Genomic DNA, 20210 nt, shown 5'->3' on the forward strand with positions numbered 1-20210 from the left:
ATACTTTCCCAGCCTCCTGCTGGGATAAGGGCAGTGGCTGCATCCTCCTCACACAACCACGGGTGCCAAACGGGCAGCGATGAATCAGAGGTGGCCCCCAGGGCAGCACCCAGCTCCTCTGCCACCTTCCTGCTCCCATCGATACAACCAGCTTAGCTCTGGATGCTACCGGGTAAAAGAGGTGAGCAGGGAATGCAGATGAGTGCTCACCTCTTTTATGAGGTGAGCATCTGCAGGGAATGCAGATGGGTGCTTGGTCATCATCCACCCAATATCCTTCCCCTAGGAGAGATGAAAGGAGGAACCTTCCATGCCCTGCAGCAAGGAAGATGATCAAGAAAAACCCAGGGCCACATCTCCGTTTCCAGGGCTCTTATTTTGGTGTTTGGCACAACACTGCAATGTGGTCTCACCCAAAAGAAAACTCAGAGGATGCAGCACGGTGCTGGGGTTCCCCAGGGGGAACACAGCACCCACAGCCATGTCACCATTGTGGCCACTTCCCAAATCCCCTGAGCCAGGAGCTGCCTTGTAGCCCTCCACCAGACCCCAGTGCCCTCGGGGAATATGATTCAAGCCTCCACATGCCAAAATACCACCACTGGCCCTGGGATTGGGGACTTTGCCCCCACCCACTACCAAAATTGAGCCCAAGGCCACTTGCCCCAGCAGTACTTTGGCATAGCTCCTACCAGCAAGGCCAGGAGGATGTCATGGAGTAATGCTGGGGCAGGGAAACACCAGTGCCAGCCCAACCTTCACTCCATCCCTTTTATTGCAGTGCCAAGAGCAATACGCAGTGAGGGCGGACCTGCGCCCCGGGGCAGGGCACCTGCTCGTGAAGTACCATTACCATCACCCAAAAGGGCACAGAGAGGAACAGCACTGGCCCCACTCCATGCCTTGGCTGAACCCCCTGCGCAGTCAGGGGACACCGCTGGACACCAGGGAGGAACACAGAAAATCTGGGAGCATATAAAAGGGTTCCCCAAGGCAGAGCCCCCCATCACCATGCTGGAGAGCAGCCTGGTTGCTGCTGGGTAGCCAGGTGACTTTCCATCCCCTCTTTCAGGGCACTGGGTTCCAGCCTCTCCTCTGCAGCCCCCATATCCCATCCTCACTTCCAGCAAGGCTGCTCCAGGGTGCTGGCGTTGGGAGCCGACAAAGCCTTGGCCCTTCTTGCCACGGCCTCCCCTGACAGAGTGGCAGGAAGGAGCTGAAGAACAGCCCCCAGCCCAAAGCTCAGCCCAGGAGGGCCCTGCAAAGGGCTGGACAGAGACAGGGAAAGGGGACAAGTGTCTCTTTTTGGCTGCAATAGAAAGTTTTAAATATGCTCATTAAAATAATTGCTTTTTAAAAAAATCCTCCCCTAGCCCCAGCAGGAGGGGCCCTGATGTTGCTGTCCTTGGTGGTGGCCAAGGTCCTGAGAGGTGACGGAGCAAAGCCAGCATCCCTGGTGGCAATGTCCTCTTGTGGTTCTGCGGCTCCCCACCACCTGCCCTTACTCCAGCCCGAGAATGTAGTTGATTCCCTGGACCAGTCCGATGATCACCGGCTGCCAGGCCACCAAGTAGCGCAGCCAGTCCAGCAGCTGCCCGTACATGACGTGCGGCCTCTCCCAGCTGCGCAGGAAGGAGTTAAAGAGTCATGGGGAAATGGATGACAGAAGCATGGCCCACCCAGAAGCCACCCAAAGGTGCCCCAAAGCAGGGACAGAGAACACAGGTGCCCAGAGAGGGATGGACAAGCACTTGGGGAAGGACAGACATGAGTCCTCATGGAGGGACAGCTGTGGCCAGGCTTGCCCTGGGTTTTGCAGGGCAAAGGGTCTCTGCCAGAGCCACATGCTGCAGCAACCTACTGAGGGTGCCAGGCAAGCCTCTCACCCCTTTTGTGCTCTACCCACTGCTTCCTTTCCCAAAGTGCTGACTCCCAGCAGGAGAAAGGATACGGATTACTGAACATCCTCTTGAGATCCACCTTCTCTTTGCAGTATGGACACGTCTGCTTCTTCCCGACAATGCACCAGCCCCGGATGCAGAACTCATGAAACCTGGAGAGTGGCACGTTAAGGGGAACTGGAAGAAGAGGGGGATACGTGGCTCAGTGTGGAAGAAACCACCAAGGCCAAGGAAGTTCCCCCAGACCACTGGAAACATCCCCCCACGTGAAGATTGTGCATTGCAAAACCACAGCCCTTTCCCAGAAGGTGCAGCAGCTTCCAGGGAGAGCGGAAGGAGCTCATGGGGCAGCACAACAGAGCCAGGGTGGCAGCATGAAGGCCTTGACCAATGCATGGGCACCAGGGAGACTGAAACTCTTTGGTGATGGTGCCCAAGCACTGAGAAGGTTTGGACAGCCTGGGAGAGCTCTGTGAACTGCATGCATTTTGGAAACCTTCTTCAAAGGCTTCCTGGAGATTAACATTTAAGGAATTTCTCTGTAAGTAAGGGTCTGACTTACAGGTGCTTGCTATGCTCTGTCAAAAGGATTTGCATAACCTGAGCACAGCCTGGAGAAGTTACAGGAAAATATGAGGTGGCTGCAGCTGACTCTGCCATGTACAGGGATGTCACAGAGCAAACAGACCTTCCCCAGAATATCTCTGCTGCTCAAACCATGGAAGAATGCCAGACAGCAGCAACAGGAATCACTTCCTTGCCAGCCCTGGAGCCATAGATGCAGGAGTGCCCAGCCAGCCATCACCCTTGAGGACCACCAGGAGCACCAACCAGCTCCTCTGGCAGCCACACCACTCCAAGCTGCTGCAGTCCCAGGCCCCTGCACAGTGTCAGCCATAAATCTCACCAAGAGTTCCCAAGAGTTAAATTTAGGCTCCTGTTTTGCCGGCCTGACCTTTGCTCAAGCCCAGTTTGGAAACCACCTCGCAGGCAGTAACACACACAGTGCCAGAGGACATCCCATCTCTACACTGAATCACCACAGGGAAAAAACCCCGACTTGCCATCCCAGCTGGGAGTGAGCACTAACCAGTACTTCCAGTTTCAAAACCCACTTCCCATCAATCAGCTGACAGGAAGAGCTGAGTGAGTCCAGTGTGCTGGAAACCCTGGAGGAGTGCTGGAGAAGCAGGAAGGTGCTGGGCTGTGGCCAGAGCAGGTAGCAATCAGCAGTACTGGACCAGGGGGATGTTTTCAGAGGGGGCCAGAAGTGCTTCCCAACAGTTCTTCCTTACAGACCCACTGCATAGACTTACAGACTTATAGACCTTATAGACTCTGATGAAGGGCAGTGTGGCATGGAGCAGGGATGTCTCATGTCCTGACCTCACACCATCACTTCCACCAGAGCATCTGCTGGGGGCACTGCCAGGCAGATGGGTCACAGCAGATTTGTCAAAAACAGGTAAAAACTGAGGTGCAGCTCCATGGCTCAGCAGAGGGAGCTGGGGATGAGAAGGAAGAGGAAACAACCACTTGAGAGTGGCGATGAAGTAATTTCAGGGACACCTCTTCCCATGCCAAGTCAGTGCTGACACAGCCACAGATCACATGCAAATTCAGCCAGACAGCCCCATGTCCCAGAACAGGCATTTCTTCACCCAGTGCGGGAGAAGCCATGGGGCAGGGGCTCCCTGCTGCCCACCCCAGCATGGGGCTAGTGAGGCAGGGGGCTGGCACCTGCAGAGAAGGATACACGTGGTTGCAGGAGAGACGGTAGGTGTTCTCAATGATCCCTTCCTCATTGACATCCACGAAGATCTGCTGGCCACAGACGGCACAGACGCTGTCAGAGAGGTGCTTGGTGGGCATCCCTGAGGCGCTGTAGAACTGAGCAAGGGCAGAGCAGAGGGAGAGCAGTGACAGTGGCAGGGCACGTGTCCCACACCCACGGTGCCACAGCTAAGCTCTAAGGAGGGCTGGGGTTAGCGCCCCAGGAGTCCAGCCTTGGCATTGGGGCTTAAAAACTTTGTTACAGGTCCGGCTGCAGGAAACAACTACAACAGGACAGCTGCTCAGTGATGTAGTGACCCATCACACCCCAGCCCCATGCTCCCCCTCCCCATGTCAAGGGGCCAGCCCTCTTTGCTCCCCAACAGCCAGGTGGGTTTTCAGCTGCCTGTCAGGACCGGGGCAGAGACTGGGGAAGAGAGCAGAACAAACTGGTGGTCACAGCTTTGACCCAAAATAACAGCCTTGGGCTGCCAGTCAGATACAGCCCCCACCTCCAGCCCTGCAGGTCCCTGACACTCATTCAGCAAAGCACAGAGCAGCCACCCCTCTCCATTTCCAAGCCTCACAGCTCAGCACAGGCCTGACATAACACGGAGAGTGCGGTCACAAAACCAGGTCCCACACACTCCAGCTGCAAGGGACCCCTCAGGATCATTGAGTCAAACTCCCTGCTCCACCGCACTACCTAAAACTAAACCACATGACTAAGGGACTGTGAACTCTGGCAGACTTGATGACATGATCATGTCTCTAGGGAGCCTGTTCCCTCTGGGTAAATAACCTTTACCCCATGTCCAACCTGCACCTCCCCGATTCAGCCTCACTCCCTTTCCTCACGGCTGAACAACCACCTCCCCTGGCCACACACTGATGCTGTGCCTGATGCACCCCAGGACACAGCTGGCCCCTTTTACCTGTCAGGACACACTACTGACTTGCTGTGCTGTGAACTCTAACTCCCTAATCCCTTTCCACAGAACTCTCTCTGGACTCTTGCTCCCAAATTTGTACCTATAACCAGGATTACACCTTCCCAGGTAGGGAATCTGGCACTTGCCCCTGTTAAATTTCACACAGCTGGAGCTTGCCCAACTCTCATCTGTCCAGCTCTCTCTCCAAGGAGGTCATAGCTCCTCCTGGTTTAGTACCATCAGCAAAACATGCCTCTGGCAGAGCACTGGCACAGCTTTGCTCTGAACATCCGACAGAGCCCAGAGAATCTAAGAGAGACCCTGTGCCAAGGTGTCCTAGCGTGGCAGGCCAGGGGCTGGAGCAGAACCTCAAGGAGCAGCAGCAGCAAGCTCAGAAAGATTGAAACACAAAGTCCAAGACCCTAAACAGGTGCTGAAAAGAAGAAACATGACCTACTCCACTGGTGTCCTAGGTCATGTATTTTTGGTGGAGTGGGTTATTTTGATATCAGGTGGGTGGGCTACAGATTTTAGGCCACTGCGTCCTCTGTCCACAGGGACAGCTAAAGTTGCAGCAGGTACAAGGAAGGAAGCCCACAGTGGGAATCTTTCCCTGGTGGCTGCAGGTCGCATGTTAATGCAAGCACAGTGGTGTCAGAAATGGGAGTGTTCATTGGCACTGGAGATTTTAAATGCCCAGGAAAATAAATATTTGTCAGTTTAGCAGGGCTAAACAGATCATTCCACTTCTCCATAGAATCAGAAAATGGCTTGGGTTGGAAGAGACCTTGAAGGTCACCCAGTTTAACCTCCTTCCATGGGTAGGGACACCTTCCACGAATCCAGGTTGTTACAAACTCCATCCAATCTGGCCTGGTACACTTCCAGTGGATGGGGCAGCCACAGCTTCTCTGGGAAATCTGTGCCAGTGTCTCACCACCCTCAGAGGAAAGAACTTCTTGTCTTGGAGATGGAACCCTGCAGAGGCTGCACTCTTCAGGAAGGATCTCAGAGCAACTCTTACTACATTAGATCCAGGGACCCTTCCTTGAGGGGGGAAATTCATTCGAGGGAAGCCAAATCTGCTGCTGAGACCAACAAGTTTCAGGCCTCCTGATATGGGCACAACTCTGGCCTGGGGTACAGTCCATCGTGAACTCACCCCGATGGTTGAGGCCATGTAATCCGCACACATCTCAGCAAAGTCCCGTTCCAGCACTCCATAGTAAAGACCATAGAAGAGGAGGGAGATGCCAAAGTCCATCGCATCTTCAGGTTTGATTCTACAACAGAAAAACCATCAACAGGGTTTTTTTGAGGGCAAAGACACTGTGATCATATTCTAGAGAATGTATTATTCCAGAGAAGTAGTCAAACTCTCTAACGATGAAGCTGGTTTGGGCTAGAGTCTTCTGCCACGACCCATGGACTGGCTGCTTCTTGCAGTATAGCAAAAAAACCAAGGCCACTGCTGCCCCCAGAGCTGGGGGAGCTTCCCACAAGTGAGCTGGAAGAAGGGCTCTCCAGCAACCCGGACCAGTTCAGGTACCAGCACCTCACCTGTCATCCTCCCAGGAGTGAAAGGACACCCCAATAATCTCTTTGGCCCCATTTAATCAGATTGCCAAGTAAACTGATTTTGCAGAGTAATAGCCAAAGGTGTGTTCCACCCCATTGCCCCAGGAGTGGGAGCTGAAAAATTCACTCACCTGAATAACAGGTTAAGTCCAAAAAGCGTAAACATGACAGCCATGTACCCCACGATCCCAGTAGCATAGCTGATCTTGTATATTAGTAGAAACCATTTATAAACCAGTCTGTAAAGAATTTTAAAAAAGAATTTCATTACTTCATTTTTATCTCGATGAAAGTACGCCAATCATCTGAAGAGTTTTATTTTTCACACCTGTTGTGTTTTTGCAGACACTTCACCTACCCCTACACACGGGCAAGAGCTTTACGTTCCTAATTCAGCCCGTCACGGGCTGCTCACAGTCTTGACTTCCAAACTAGAAACCTCATGATCTCCAAAGACCATAAGGAAGCATGCTGCATGCTGGGAATGCCTTGGGTGAGGACACCATCCCACACGGAATCCACCTTTCCAGCCCCACCCAGGTACCAGGTATATTGGGCTGGCTGCCAGCTAAGGGCTTCACGCCCTTCACACATGTGCAGGGTTCTCACACTCCCAGGGTGCAAAGCTTAACACACATCTGTGCAGGGAAACTGGAAAGAGATCCTTGTAATGGTTACCCTGCGGCTGAGGAGTTTCCCAGGAACAGCAGACAAACCTGGGTGTTGTCTGTACCAGAGGCTTTCGAGTTGCCCGGAAAGTGACAAAAGCTGTGACTGCTGAGAAGAGCACCCAGATCACCAGGAACCGCCACCAGTTCAGCTTGATAGTGAAATACAGAGGCACTACCCACATCTGGAAGAGGGTCACCATCTGCAGGAACAGAGGAAAGGCATTTGAAGCTCGTTCTCTGCCCCTCAGACATCAGAAAAACACTGTTAGCTGTGGCAGCCGTGCTCCTGCCTGCATCAAATGGCCCTGAATTGCACCAGGAACCTGGGGAGGTTTGACCTGGGGTACCTAGAGAAGAACTCAAAGCTCAGCACGTGAGTTGGACAGGGAGCATCTGAGGGAGCTGGGGAGGCTCAGCCTGGAGAAAAGAAAGCTCAGAGAGGACCTTCCTGTTCTCTGCATCTACCTGAAAATAAGTTATAGCCAAGTGGGGCTCAGTCCATCCTCCCAGGAAACAAGTGACAGGACACTAAGAAAAGGCCTCAAGTTTTGCTGGAGAAGGTTAAGGTTGCATATTGGGAAAATTTCTTCCCAGAAAGGGTGGTGAAACCCTGGCACAGTCTGCCTGTGACAGTGATGGAGTCACCATCCCTGGAGGGACTTAAAAGTTATGTGGATGTGGCACTTAAGGACAAAGTTTAGTGCAGGGCTTGGCAGTGTAGGAGTAACAGCTGGACTCAATGATCTCAGAGGGCTTTTCCAACTCAAACAGTTCCATGACTTTGTGAGGGAGTCAGAGGCAGCAGCCACGTGATTTTTGGGAGCAAAGGGTACAGCTGGCAGGAGAACACAGAGGAATCATCTCCAGAGGAATGCATGGGAGATGATGCACACAACTAGTTGTTGTAAGGCAGCTACATAAACCTTCACCTTCCCAGGATCCCAACATTGCAATCACAGACACCTCAGACAGGTATTACACAAGGCAAGAAGGTTTTGGCTTGCCTCTGCACTACAGCCTATTCCCAAAAGGATCTACAGCTGTGCAGCTGAGCTCCCACAGTGCTGCTGGAGGGAAACAGGCAAACAGGTTTAGTTTAAAGTTTACAGAGGACTGCAAGTACTACCTGTAAACATTAAATCAATATTATTATTATGACCAGGAAGTCAGAGTGAAATTGCTTTAGGTAACTAACAGACTCAGACAAGCTGGTGGCATCAGCAAGTGGCAGGTCTGCTCAGCAGAGTGCTGCAGGAACCATCAAACCCAGGCTGCCAGCAGCAAGAAGCCCCCATTGCTTCCAAGGAAGCACCCACAAAACGCAGCTTCCCTCAGGACAACCTCCAGGATCTGCTTGTCCATCCCTGATTGAAAGCACTATGTCACACTGAGTTATCTGCATCACTTCCAGCAGAAACCTGAGGCCTTCAGAGTCGTCCATCCTCATCCCTAGCTAGAATCCCCAACGTCCTGGGAGAAACAAGGGGATGCTGGGAAAACAAGGGAATCAACACCAGACAACAGAAAAACCAGGAACACTTTTCTCATCAGCAAAAGGAGGGCATCAGTCAGCACTCCCATGCAGGCTGTAGGGGTAACTTACGTTGTAGGAGCGAGGGTGCCGCTGCTTCCACTGAACCAGGAGGAGCTGTGCCACCACAAGTGTGGCGATGAGGATGAGGACCATTTCGGCGTGCATCGCCTCGTGCCCGCGGTGCTTGGCGTGCATCCGTACATGCTCCACCCTGCAACAACCAGGAAAAGGTGGCTGAAGAGCACACTGGCACAGACTGCATGCTGGGGTACAAACACCTCAGGAAAGCCAGGAAGACCAGATGGAAAAACAGCACCAAGAAGAATCGTGTTTGGGAACAATCCAGAGGGGAAGGGACAAAAGGCTGCTCTGAGACCGGCTCATTTCTGCGCTGTGAAAGCCAAGAATGCCATTTTGCCCATGTGAGCGTGAAGGAGGTGGAGAACTCCCACTGACGGACCTGAACTAATGAACATGGAGCGCACAGTTGGCATAACTTGCGATCCCAGAATGGGCAAGGTTAGAAGGGACCTCCAGTGAGGTCATCTCTCTCAACCTTCCTGATCAAGCAGCATCTTCCTAGAGCACACTGCACCTGTCTGACCCAGAGTGTATGCTAATTCTCAATACCAAACCCTCAGCCCAGTTTTGGAACCACCAACACTGTTCTCTCTCTTGTCCAACAAGGGAAAGGCTGGAAGGGTCAGGGGGGAGAGTGGGGGGAACAGCTGACATCTGGAAAAACCCCCACAACCCCAGCAAATTGCTTCTCTCCACCTTGAGTATTCTGGAACAAGTGATTTCCAGCCTGATACTTGCCAGACACCTGGGGTTTCTTTGCCCAGGTTGTGCTGTTTGACCAAAAAACAAGATGGAATTAAGAGCTGACAGACATTGATGAGGTCCCCTGTCAGTCATCTCCTTTTGAGGCTGAACAGCCCCAGCTCCCTCAGCCTCTCCCCATAAGAGTGACACTCTGGTCCCCTCATCATCTCTGCAGCCTCCACAGGACCCACTCCAGGACCTCCCTGTCTCTCTTGTCCTGAGGAGCTCAGAACTGGACACAGCACTCCCAGAGGTGCCTCACCAGGGCTGAGTAGAGGGGCAGGATCACCTCTTTGACTTGCTGGCAATGCTATTCCCAATGCATCCCAGGATCCCATTGGCCTCCTTGGCCCACAGGGCACTGCTGGCTCAGGGACAGTTTGTTCTCCACCAGGACCCCCAGGTCCTTCTCCATAGAGCTGCTCCAGCAAGTCAGCCCCCAGCCTGTGCTGGTGCAATACGGAGAGTCCAGTCTGACTGTGATTTTCAAGAAGCATCTGGATTAAATTTGTTTTCTTAGGAAAAAAGAGGAAATTTTCAGGCCCCTTACTATAAGGCAGACATTGAAGGGCTGGAGAGTGTCTAGAGAAGGGTAAAAGAGCTTGAGAAGGGTCAAGAGCACAAGTCTGGTGAGGAATGGCTGAGGGAGCTGGGGGCACTCAGCCTGGACCAAAGGAAGGTTGGAGGGATCTTCTTGCTGTCTACAAGGCCCTCACAGGAGGGTGGGCCCTTCTTCCAGCTAACAAGTGATGGGACAAGAGAAAATGGCCTCAGGTTGTGCCAGGGGAGGTTTAGGATGGATACTGGGAAAACTTCTACACAGAAAGAGCTGTCCAGCCCAAGCACAGGCCGCCCAGGGCAGTGGTGGAGTCCCCATCCCTGGAGGGATTTAACAGACGTGCAGGTGTGGCACTTGGAGACACGGTTTAGTGGTGACCTCAGCAGTGCTGAATGGCTGGACTCTGATCTCAGAGGGCTTTTTCAACCTTAACTATTTTGTGATTTTATATTTAGCAGCAGTTTAAAAGAAAAAAAACTATTGCCTTTTAAGACAGTCCATACTTCCCCCCGTCAAAAAATGGTGATCCTTTCCTGCCCAGCTGTGATCACAGGCTGTGCTGCTGCTTGCTCTGGTCAGTAGCAGGAGCTCAGGTGAGCTGTATGCTCCAAATCAGCTCCCAAAACTCACCTCCATCTCTCCTCTGGGGACAAGTGTGAAAGATCGATCTAGGGAGAAAAGAAAAAAAAAACGCCCATGAAATCAGCTGCTGTGAAACTCTGGATTTAAATGAGAAACCTCCAAATGCCCACAGTGCCAGCACAGCCCACAGCTGTCCTTCACCTTGCCAGGAAGAGCAGCAACTCTCCCTGCTCCTCTGCCTTACCTACACTCCCATATTTTATTGGAGCCGAGGCTCTGTCCAACATCCCATGTGACTAGAACAAAACGACTGGCTTAAATCCCACATTCACAACCCAGCCAGGTGTCTCAGGGCACACAGTGGTGATCCCAGTGAAGCCAATGCTCCCACCAGTGGTAGGAATCCAAAATCCCACTAAGCTGCAGGACAGGGGACAGTATGTCACACACCAGCAACAAATCGATGTCAAAAAGATTTCAAAGTCACAGTAAAAGAAAGATTTAGGCCTTGCTTTGCTGAGATAATTGGAAATTCCTCCCAAACATCACAGGCAGGAGCTACGGAGAGCAAGGGGAGCTGCTGTTATTAGTGATGATTCTTCTCCAGTAAGATTCACAAAAAGTGTGAATACTCTCACTTTTGGACAGGGGAGGAATAACGGGAGCTTCAACACTGCATTTCTGCTTTCACCTGGAGCATTATATAGAATCACAGAACCATAGAATGCTTTGAGTTGGAGAGACCGTAAAGGTCATTTTACTCCAACCCTCCTCCCATGGGGACACCTCCTCTAGACCAGGTTGCTCCAAGCACCATCCAACCTGCTCTTGAACACCTCCAGGGATGGAGAGCTCACAGTTTCTCTGGGCAAAACCTTCCCTCGATATCTTCAACTAACAGCTGAGGAGCCTCCAGCACCAGCCATGTCCTCACCCAGGGCCACTGACCAGGCAGCACACCCTGACCTATGGCACTGGGGAGGGAATCCCACAGCTCTTCCCATCACCTTTTCTTGGTGAGACACAAACTCAGATTAAATCAAGTGCAGCTCATCTGGGCTGGACACATGCATGTGGGGTTTACAAATCCTCACAGTGCTGGAGACACTCCAGTATTGCTGAGGCATTGGAGATGAAGCTGGAAACAAGCCATAGCACAGACTGTTACCACTCTTTCCTGCACACACCAGAGATGTGTACACAGGAACGAGCTCCACCTCACCCCACTGGGTACAGGGTTACAGGCTCGGATCCAGCCTTTATGCTGGGGCTCTCCACAGGCTGGTGCAGCAGTCACCTCATCTGCCTGGTCACCATCACCAGCACACAGGTGTCTCCCAGGCAGCAGCTCTGATCACAGCCAGGCTCAGCTGAGGATGCACAGCTGCCTCGTTTTCTCTGTGGCACCTAATTTTACCCCAGGGCGAGGAGGTAGGGAAAAGCACACCACAGCAATCCATCTGCCTGATGTGGAACATCTGCCGAGCTTCACCCCAGAGCAACACCTGCAAGAAACTCAGCCTGCCCTTGAGAATCAAGTCCTGAAGAAACACTTCAGGACTTAGATGCAAAATCTAAAGCTACGAAAATCCTTTTTGGAGCTTGCTGAACTGCATCAGAAGCCAAGGGAAGGTGGTGACAACCTAACACCAAGAAGGGTGTTTGTATCAACCAAATTCCCTGAGTACTTCCGTTCCTAAAGCAGCCACATCCAGATCCATCAGTTCAGTAATTGCAATGTAATTTGGAGCAACAACTGCTCCAAACAAACAGGAAAAAAGGAGATGTTAAAATGTTTGCTAGTCACTGCACACAGGAGACTCTGAGAAACCCCTAGTGCTTGTTGGCTCAAGCACACGTCAATCCCTCTACAAGCTCTGAGAGTCACCTGGGTGCTCCCACTGCCTCCCACCACGAGACTCCCACTCCTCCCAGGCTCTGTCCCCACCCTTGCTGGATGAAGACGTTTGACAAGCACCTTCCAACCACAGCAATGATTTTCATTTCTATATGGTGGCTCAGCTCACTCCCTTGCTCCACACCAGCAGCCACTCCACAGTGTTGGTCCCATCTTGGAGACTGGGATATTTACCAGCCTCTTTCCCTTGGTGTCTTCCCTGGATCTCCAAATTCTTCCAGTAAATGCATTCAAGATGCCTCAGCTCCAAATCCTGTGGGAACACTGCTGCCGCAGACAGGCTTCTTCTGAGCTATGCTCCCAAGCCAATCAGGGATCTGTGGCCCTGGACACAGTTTTCTCTCAAGTACAAGGACTGAGCTTCACCAGATTCCCCAGAGCTCAAAGCTCCTGAAATAACTTTATTAAGGGGGGCCAGGACGTGACAGAAGGGATGTTGAGAGGGATCTGATGACTGTCAGACAGGACTTGGCAGAGCAGCCACCCTGAGTCAGACCTTCCAGTTAACCCCTCCTTGATCTGCACACTCAGCACAAAAGTTTTGGGTTAGAGCTAAAAATGCACAGGAATGGTGAAGGAAGCACCTGCTCTTGCCAGCAAGCATTCATTCCACATCTAGTTTGGGGTTGTCTGATTTCAACGTGCAGTTTTTGAGTCTTTTGGGTCTCCTTCAAACCCCAACAGCCAGGTAGAAGAACCTCTACTCCTAAATCTCCCTTTACCAAGAGGAGTTTGACAACAACATTTAGGGTGACTGAAGCAGCTGAAGATCAGCTCTACCAAGTGTTCAACACCAGCCTACTCCTGTTTCAGCATCCTTCAGCTGCCATACCAACACAGGACCCAGTGTGCTAACAACTACAGCCCTCAGATAAACTTTTTGTTTTAAAGAAAAGGAATTAAGAACAATTCTTCTTCTCTCTGTCTCCTCTGTAATTCATGATCCTCTCAAAAACCTCAGCCTCTTCCAGGTGATGACTAGGAGAAACTGGATATCTAGGATTAAAGTCTAATCCTCTCCTTGGACATGGCATCATGGCCTTTGGAAGAACCTTGTGCCACTCCCTGGTTTTCTGCAGGAGCTGATGCCCCAAAGCCTCCACAAACCTGTGATCCTCACCACTGGGACAGTCACAGAATAACCACCTTGAGAAAAACACAAAAACTGTTGATATGGATAACAGCAAAGCTGGAGCCACACATTCCTCACAGCCCAGGGAGCTGGGAGGATCTCTGGGCAAACATACACACCACTGAGAGCTGACTGTAATCCACTTATGCTCTAAATCTCCAGAGGAGGCAAGAAGAATGCCTTGAGGATGGAGAATAAGCAGCTGCTGATTTCAGTTCAAAGCTCCAGAGCAACCAACAGCCTTGATCTCACTTTCCCATTGCCCCAACTTCAGTCTCTGTCTCCCAGCACCTACCAGGAATAACCTGAAATATGGGGAAAATAAATCTCCACAGTGCTGTAAGTCCAACCAAGGCAGGGTGGGATGAGGCATATTCTAGTGAAAGTCTGAAGAGATTTTGGCATCTCAATTCTGCATTTTTTCTGTTCATAAGATGCAGGAACAAGGAGCAGGGAGCAGAAATCTCCCAACTGACCAAACATTTGGATAACTGCAAATTAAACCTTTGCCCCTGCACAGGCAGAGCCAGGGCCATGGGACACTTGCCTTTATTCTGGTGGAATGTTAAACTGCTTTCAGTCCCCACCACGAGTGGCTCATCAGCAAACTGATCTGCCCAAAGAGCTGCCAAGACCTCAGGACAGCACAAGCAGATAGGTTTTGCACCAACAATCTGTGGAATCACGGGGATAAGCACAGTCCTATATGCAGCTCCTCATTTGCTGCTTCCTTGTGGTGCCCTCTCTGCCAGGCCCTGATGGAATGAAAGGTGGGAATTTCACTTCTGAGGATCAGAGATTTGTATCTTCCACATTTTTACATACAAAGTCACCAAGGAGCATCTTAAAATATAACCATGAGCAACTCAAGAGTGACTGATCTGGGATTTAATCCTCCCATCACCCCACTGCACCACTCTCTGGCAGCAACACAGGGCACAGGGCAGAGGCACAAGCTCCCAGAGCTCAGCCATGCACTAGGGAATCTCCACAACTGGGCCCTGCCAGGAATCTTCTCCAAAACAACCATCAGCATCTGGCAATATTTAAGCCACACCACCAATTCATGAGGAAAGGCACAAAAAAATTACCTGACTATACAAGCTAAGTGAACTTATGACCCCTGCGCAGCTGCTCCCACAGCACAGACAGGATGGAACCAAGTTTTCCTGGTTCTCTACAAGTGGGAAAAAAACTCCCAAGCATGAAGCACAGGGGACGGTGAAAAGCCACTGCAAAGCCCAGGGCAGCAGTGCTGGAAAGCGGCACACACACTGTGACAGAGCTCCCACTCTGCTTCAAATTCCATCTTTCCACACAGATTTTTTTTTTTCCCAGTTTTGCAATTTTTCATCCCCAAGAACATTTAGAAGCCAGCACGGGAACAACAGCTATGCCTCCATCCCTGCGCTCCTGCCCCCCGAGCCCGCACTGTCCCCTACCCCATGGGCCCTCCGAAGTTCCTGACCCTGTCCTCCTACACCAAGGGTCTCCCCCGCCCTGACACTCCCCACACCTACTTTCCCCAAAGGTCTACAAGCTCAAAGTGACCCAGAGTCGCCGCCGTCCCGTTCCAGGGACCCTCCTAACCCCTCAGCGCACATCCCTATCCCGTTCTTCCGGACCCCGCGTCCCTCAGGCCCCACGTCCGCTGCGGCTCCTCTTCACAGAGCACCCCACAGCGCTGAAGCAGCCCGTCCGCGCCTGGCCTGGCCTGGCCTCCCCTGCCCGGGTCCGCCCAAACCGCCCGCCGCCGGCCCCGAGCCCCAGGCCCCGCACCTCCTCCGCCTCACGCTCAACGGGGCCGCCAACCTCCACCTCCAGCACAGCCGCCATCTTGCCCCGCCCCCCCTACTGGCCAGCGTCTTCCGCCGCCGTCCGCCAATCACCGGGCAAGCTGCCGCACCTTGAGCCAATCGCTGGGCGCGGCGCTGCCCCTGCCACCAATCAGGAGAGGGGAGGAGTGGAACGGCTGGCAGACACGCCACTTCGGGCGTATAAAAGCGGTGAGCTGTCACAGCTAGGGGCTGGCTCCCGTTTGTAGGCCCGCGGCGGGGCGCGTAACCCCCGTCGACAGCACCGGCCGCCTCGCACCGCAGTACCGACCGTGGCAGCGCTGCCGGGCCGCTGCCCTGCCCCCGCCCGCCCCTTTCCCCCGCCGCCCTGCGCTGTCCCGGAACGGGCGCAGATGGCAGACGGCTCCTGAGCTCCGCCCGCGGGGGCCGTAGCGCGGCGCTGCCCGCGAGCTGTGTGTCCCGTCAGGCACCGCGGCGGGCCCGGGCCGGGCCCGACCCGCAGCACGGTCGGGAGAGCGGGAGTGAGGAGCGGGGATCGGGGGCTCCCGTGGCTTGGGCGGCGGGAGATCGGTGCGGCTGGGACTGGGGGGCGAAGCACTGGGTGGGCGAATGGCGTGGAGAGGCTGTGGGGCAGAGCCAGGGTTTTAATAGGGCTGGGGAAGTGGGGAACGACGAGGGAGCTGCAGCCATAGCAGAATAGTTCTGAGGCGTTGTTTGTGGGTCTGGGAACACGGGCCGTGGAGCTGAAGGGAATTGCGGGTAAGGACTTGAGGGCACTGTAGAGTAGGGCTGGGGCTCGTGGGCTGGATGTGGGTGGTAGCCGGGTGGCAGAAAGGGGCGGGAATGCGGCGTTGTGGGGTGAGCTGCGGGCACAGGAGTGGCTGAAGGCAGCTGGGGGACTGTGAGTTAGATACGGGGGTTACTGCTGGGACGGTAACCTGAGGGGTGGCGGGGCACGTCTGGGGGGCACCGCGGCGGTGGGATGGGACTGGGGAGCTGCTGAATGGTTCCAAAGCCAGGAGATGCCCAAGCTCATCAAACTCACCTCTCTGCCCACCAGGCACCGGCGGCATCTGAAGGGAAGTTACGCTCTGGCAGAGTGTTGTCTCCAAAGGATCCTGAATGGCTCTGGTTAAAATCAGCTATATGGTGTCCTTCTCCTCCCAGGTGCCTGGGGGTTTCCTCTGTGGGGCTGGGTGTGGGGGGTGATACGTCTGAGCTGCTGGGTCTTGGAAGAGGTGGGTCAAGGCATGACAGGGTGCTTGTTAAGCTGAAGGGCAATGATTCACATCATTTTTGCTTTCTCAAAATTGGATGTTGTTCCTGTAGGTTACCAGAGAATTACGTGTCTCTCCCCTTGTCCAGAACAAGCTAGAGCTGGAGGGGACGGTGTTTAGGGAGGGGTTGGTACATGATGCTGTGTCCCTGCTGTGTGTGCAGGACCCCAAGTACCCAGCAGAGAACCTGCTGAGTGAGGATAGCATACGGCCCTGACTTGGCTGCCCCAAGGATCACAGCAGGCAGCTGAGCGTGGAGCTGTGACTAAAGAGAGCCAGTCCCATTGGCTATGTTGATACTTCCCTGTTCCCCACTCCCATGCAGGAGCCAGGACCGTGCCCCACAATGGGGTCAGCAGCTCTGAACCCCCTTGCCCCGTCCTTCTCGCTGCTCCCCAGGGAACTACAGCTGCACCTTTCTGCAGTTTGCAGTGGGATTCTGGCCCTGTGACCAGCCCTGTCTCACCTTGGTGCCCACTGTCACACTGATGACACCAGCTGACTCAAAGCTGGACCAGAATCGCTGCAGGGTTCAGATGTTTTAGGAAGGTAAGGATTGATCCAAAGGAAAAGGCATAGGGAAGAGTTGTGGGCCTGGTAGTGGGATGGAGCTGATGGGGGGGGAATTGGTGATAGGATGTGGCTGATAGGAGGTAGAAGAGGACAGGTAGACTAGGGGTTAGGGTTGTTTATGGCCTCAGGAAAGCTGTACCAGCTCTGCTTCCCTGCCCTTTCTTGTGCCCATAATCCCCCAGGTGTCCTGGGTGGCACAGCAACAGACCAACAAGCAGAGATAGGAGTGGTGTTGGGACAGTGGTCAGGGCTGTGCCCCATCCACCCCAGCTGCTCTTCCCCACAGCAGATTTCTCAGAGCTGATGGTGGGGCAGACATGGCACCACGTGCTGTGACAGCTGCAGCTGGTCTGAAGCTGCACAGTTAAAATTGGCTGTAATAGACCCCAACTTGACCAGCCTAGCTCGTTAAAGAGTAGAAGCAAACAAGTCCCTGGGTAAGAGAGTGATAAGTTGGATTTGAACTCAAACAGGGGAGCGCAGCCAATCCCATTCAGTCATGAATACAGATATCTAACTGGGTGGCGTTAAGACCCCAGCCAATCAAATGTTCAAGTGCAGGAATTTTGAAGCACAATTTTAAAAGGGGGTGCCCATCAATAAACTTTGGCTCTTGTCGCAGGAACTTGGCGTGTTCAGTCGTGTGCCTGTCTCCAGAACTGCAGCAGTCTGTAGCTCACCTGTAGCCAGCCCTTCGGTCCATGCAGCTGCTTTGGGCTCTCCTTCATCCGCCTGTGCAAACCACAGGGGTAAGAGCCTGACCCCCCACGGCCACCCCTCGACACAGTAGGTGTCTCTCACACTTCCATGTATCCCTCTCCATGGGGAGGCAGCAGGAAGGGGCTGCTCCTCCGTGTGTGGGCGCTCCTCCATGTGTGGGCTCCACTTGTGCCTCATGGAAAGCTCAGGAAGTGCTTGCTGGGCTGAGCTAGGTGCTGTGCCCAGAGTGGTGGGCACAAGGAGCCTGTCTTGATTGCCTGGGCCCTCTCCTTGTCCCACAGGAGGATGCTCTGGGGTATTAGGGTCTGTCTGAGCACTCAGACAGACCCTAATGCTCCAGCCCTGCCTTTCACAGGACTTTCTTTCCTGAATCATGCATTTACGTGGCCTGATTTACATGTTCCATCCCATCCTGTCCCTGCACAGTGTGGCCTGGAGCCCCTTGAGGTGCTTCCTTGGACCCGAGCCCCAGCTCCCACCAGCTTTGTCCTCCTGCATGGCTGACACTCCCTATCCCCAGGAGATCCAGGGAGGAGAAGCAACTGAGGAGCTGCCTGTGGAAGCTGGAAGGGGCTGCCTGGAGCCTGGCCCACCTCACCACTCTGCCTGGATGGTGCTGTTCACAGCACAGAACCAGGTGCTGAGGCCCAGAGCTGGCACGAGCACCCTGGGGGGTCACCTGAGCTGCTGGCCAAGGATGTGGGAGCTCCTGCAGTGGTAGGTGAGTGAATCTGCACAGCTGTGTCCTGGGCTCGCTCCCAGCCACTGTGGGCAGCAGGGCAAGGGGGAATTCTGCCCCTCTGCTCTGCTCAGGTGAGAGCCCACCTGCAGAGCTGCCTCCAGCTCTGGGACCCCCAGCATCAGAAGAGTGTGGAGCAACTGGAGTGAGTCCAGAGGCTGTGGAGATGCTCTTGAGGGCTGGAGCCCCTCTACTGTGGAGACAGGCTGGAACATCTCCAACCTGGAGACAAGAAGGTTCTGAGAACTGGGAGCCCCTTCCACTGCCTAAAGGGGCTCCAAAAGAACTGGAGAGGGACAATGGCCTGGGAGGACAAGACAAGAGGTAGTGGCTTCAAATTGACAGAAGGCAGGGTTATGTGGTATATTACAAAGAAATTGTTCCCTGTGAGTGTGGTAAGACACCAGCACAGGTTGTCCAGAGCAGCTGTGGTTGTCCTATCCCTGGAAGTGTTCCAATGCCAGGTTTGATAGGAGTTAAGAGCTACCTGCTCTAGTGGAAAGTGTCCCTGCCCATGGTGGGGGGGACTTGGAACAAGATGAGCTTTAAAATCTCCTCTAACCCAAACTGTCCTCTGTTTGTCATTCCTGCCTTTTTCCCAGGCTCTGCACTGGATGTCCCTACAGCTCCCTTGAGTACCTGCAGGCAGCTGGACAGGCACTGTGCTCACAGCCCTGCTGGCAGGTAATCCCATGGGTCACTGTCTTCCTCCTGCCCTCACCCTGGCTGTTTACTGCTCTCGGTCTTTCCCAGATAGTTCTGGGCCCAGCCCTTCACTCTTCTGGGCTGGCAGAATGTAGCATAGGGTACCTCCAGCATGTTACCCCTCTGCACGGCTCCAGCTGCCACCTGAAGGATGTCCAGGGTGAAAGGAAGAGCCTGAGCCTGTGGCCCCCAAGAGAGAGAAGTCAGGAGGAATGACAGAGGACAGACCAGCAGTGATGGGGAGACAGGTGTCTGCCCCATCTGCTCAGGTCGGTGCTTGGCAGGGGTGTCATCTGGTAGCCAGGGGACACTGAGCAGCAAATGGGGATAGTGGTGGCAGTTCCATAGCTGGGATGCATCACTCCTGCTGGTGCCCTGGAGGTGCATCACAGTGTATTTCCAGGCTGCCATGAGAACCATCAGGGAGGGTGTCAGTCCAAACCCCATATCATCCCAACACTAGTGAGCTTGTGACAACCATACCACCTTCCCTTTCCACAGGCCACTTCCTGCTGAATCTGCTCCCCACACATGCCTCCCAGTGTGGAGAAGAACCTGCTGTAGCCTGGCCTTCCTTGTCCCCTGATGGCTGGGTGCCCTGCCCCATTTGCCAGCTGCCCTTTGGTGTGGCAGAGGTGGAGCAGCATGCCAGCAACTGCAGGGAGACACATGGGGCCCTGTCCTCACCGCACTGCCTGCAGGAGGACAGCAGAGCTGGGGACAAACCCTGTGTCACCACCCCTGAGGGCTGAACCTGCAGTACTCAAAGGCACAGAGACACTGCAGCCCCCGGACATCTGTGGCAAGGCTGGTGATGGAGGATGGAGGTGTTTCCCGCCCCATGGCCAGGTTTGGTGGGGTTTGAAGCACTGTAATAGCAGCAGTTGCCACTGGAGAGGAGTAAGTTAAAGGAGAAAAATAAGAAAGACAGAAATCTGCACTATGACTGCTTGGTGGTACAGCAGGCTCCTTGGGTGAGCATCCTGCCTTGAGAC

The 20210-nt window shown here is 53.7% G+C and overlaps 2 protein-coding genes across 9 annotated transcripts; one reads left to right on the forward strand and one right to left on the reverse strand.

The window, feature by feature from the left end:
* Window positions 1-357: 357 nt before the first annotated feature.
* RNF121 (ring finger protein 121) lies at window positions 358-15294 on the reverse strand. 8 transcript variants are annotated; one of them, XM_041422275.1, is made up of 9 exons: window positions 15185-15294; window positions 10404-10441; window positions 8459-8600; window positions 6901-7055; window positions 6316-6423; window positions 5769-5889; window positions 3658-3722; window positions 1952-2053; window positions 358-1622 (listed from the first exon to the last, which is right to left on the reverse strand). In XM_041422275.1, the coding sequence occupies exons 1-9, from the start codon at window positions 15239-15241 to the stop codon at window positions 1502-1504; spliced, it is 909 nt and encodes a 302-aa protein (XP_041278209.1). In that variant the 5' UTR covers window positions 15242-15294; the 3' UTR covers window positions 358-1501. The 8 variants fall into 8 exon arrangements, with proteins under 8 accessions (XP_041278209.1, XP_041278210.1, XP_041278214.1 ...); XM_041422276.1 differs by having other exon boundaries at window positions 1952-2078; window positions 3642-3722; XM_041422280.1 differs by having other exon boundaries at window positions 358-1636; window positions 1955-2053; window positions 3658-3791.
* Window positions 15295-16323: 1029 nt separating this feature from the next.
* LOC121345434 (putative short transient receptor potential channel 2-like protein) lies at window positions 16324-20149 on the forward strand. Its single transcript, XM_041422349.1, is given in 7 exon segments — window positions 16324-16368; window positions 16531-16777; window positions 16875-17020; window positions 17727-17800; window positions 18127-18492; window positions 19113-19484; window positions 19717-20149. Coding segments are annotated over 5 exon segments (549 nt in total). The 3' UTR covers window positions 18164-18492; window positions 19113-19484; window positions 19717-20149.
* The last annotated feature ends 61 nt before the right edge of the window (window positions 20150-20210 follow it).

Source organism: Onychostruthus taczanowskii, unplaced genomic scaffold (genome assembly GCF_017590055.1).
Source record: "Onychostruthus taczanowskii isolate IOZ18803 unplaced genomic scaffold, ASM1759005v1 scaffold73, whole genome shotgun sequence".
Classification (NCBI taxonomy): Eukaryota; Metazoa; Chordata; class Aves; order Passeriformes; family Passeridae; genus Onychostruthus; species Onychostruthus taczanowskii.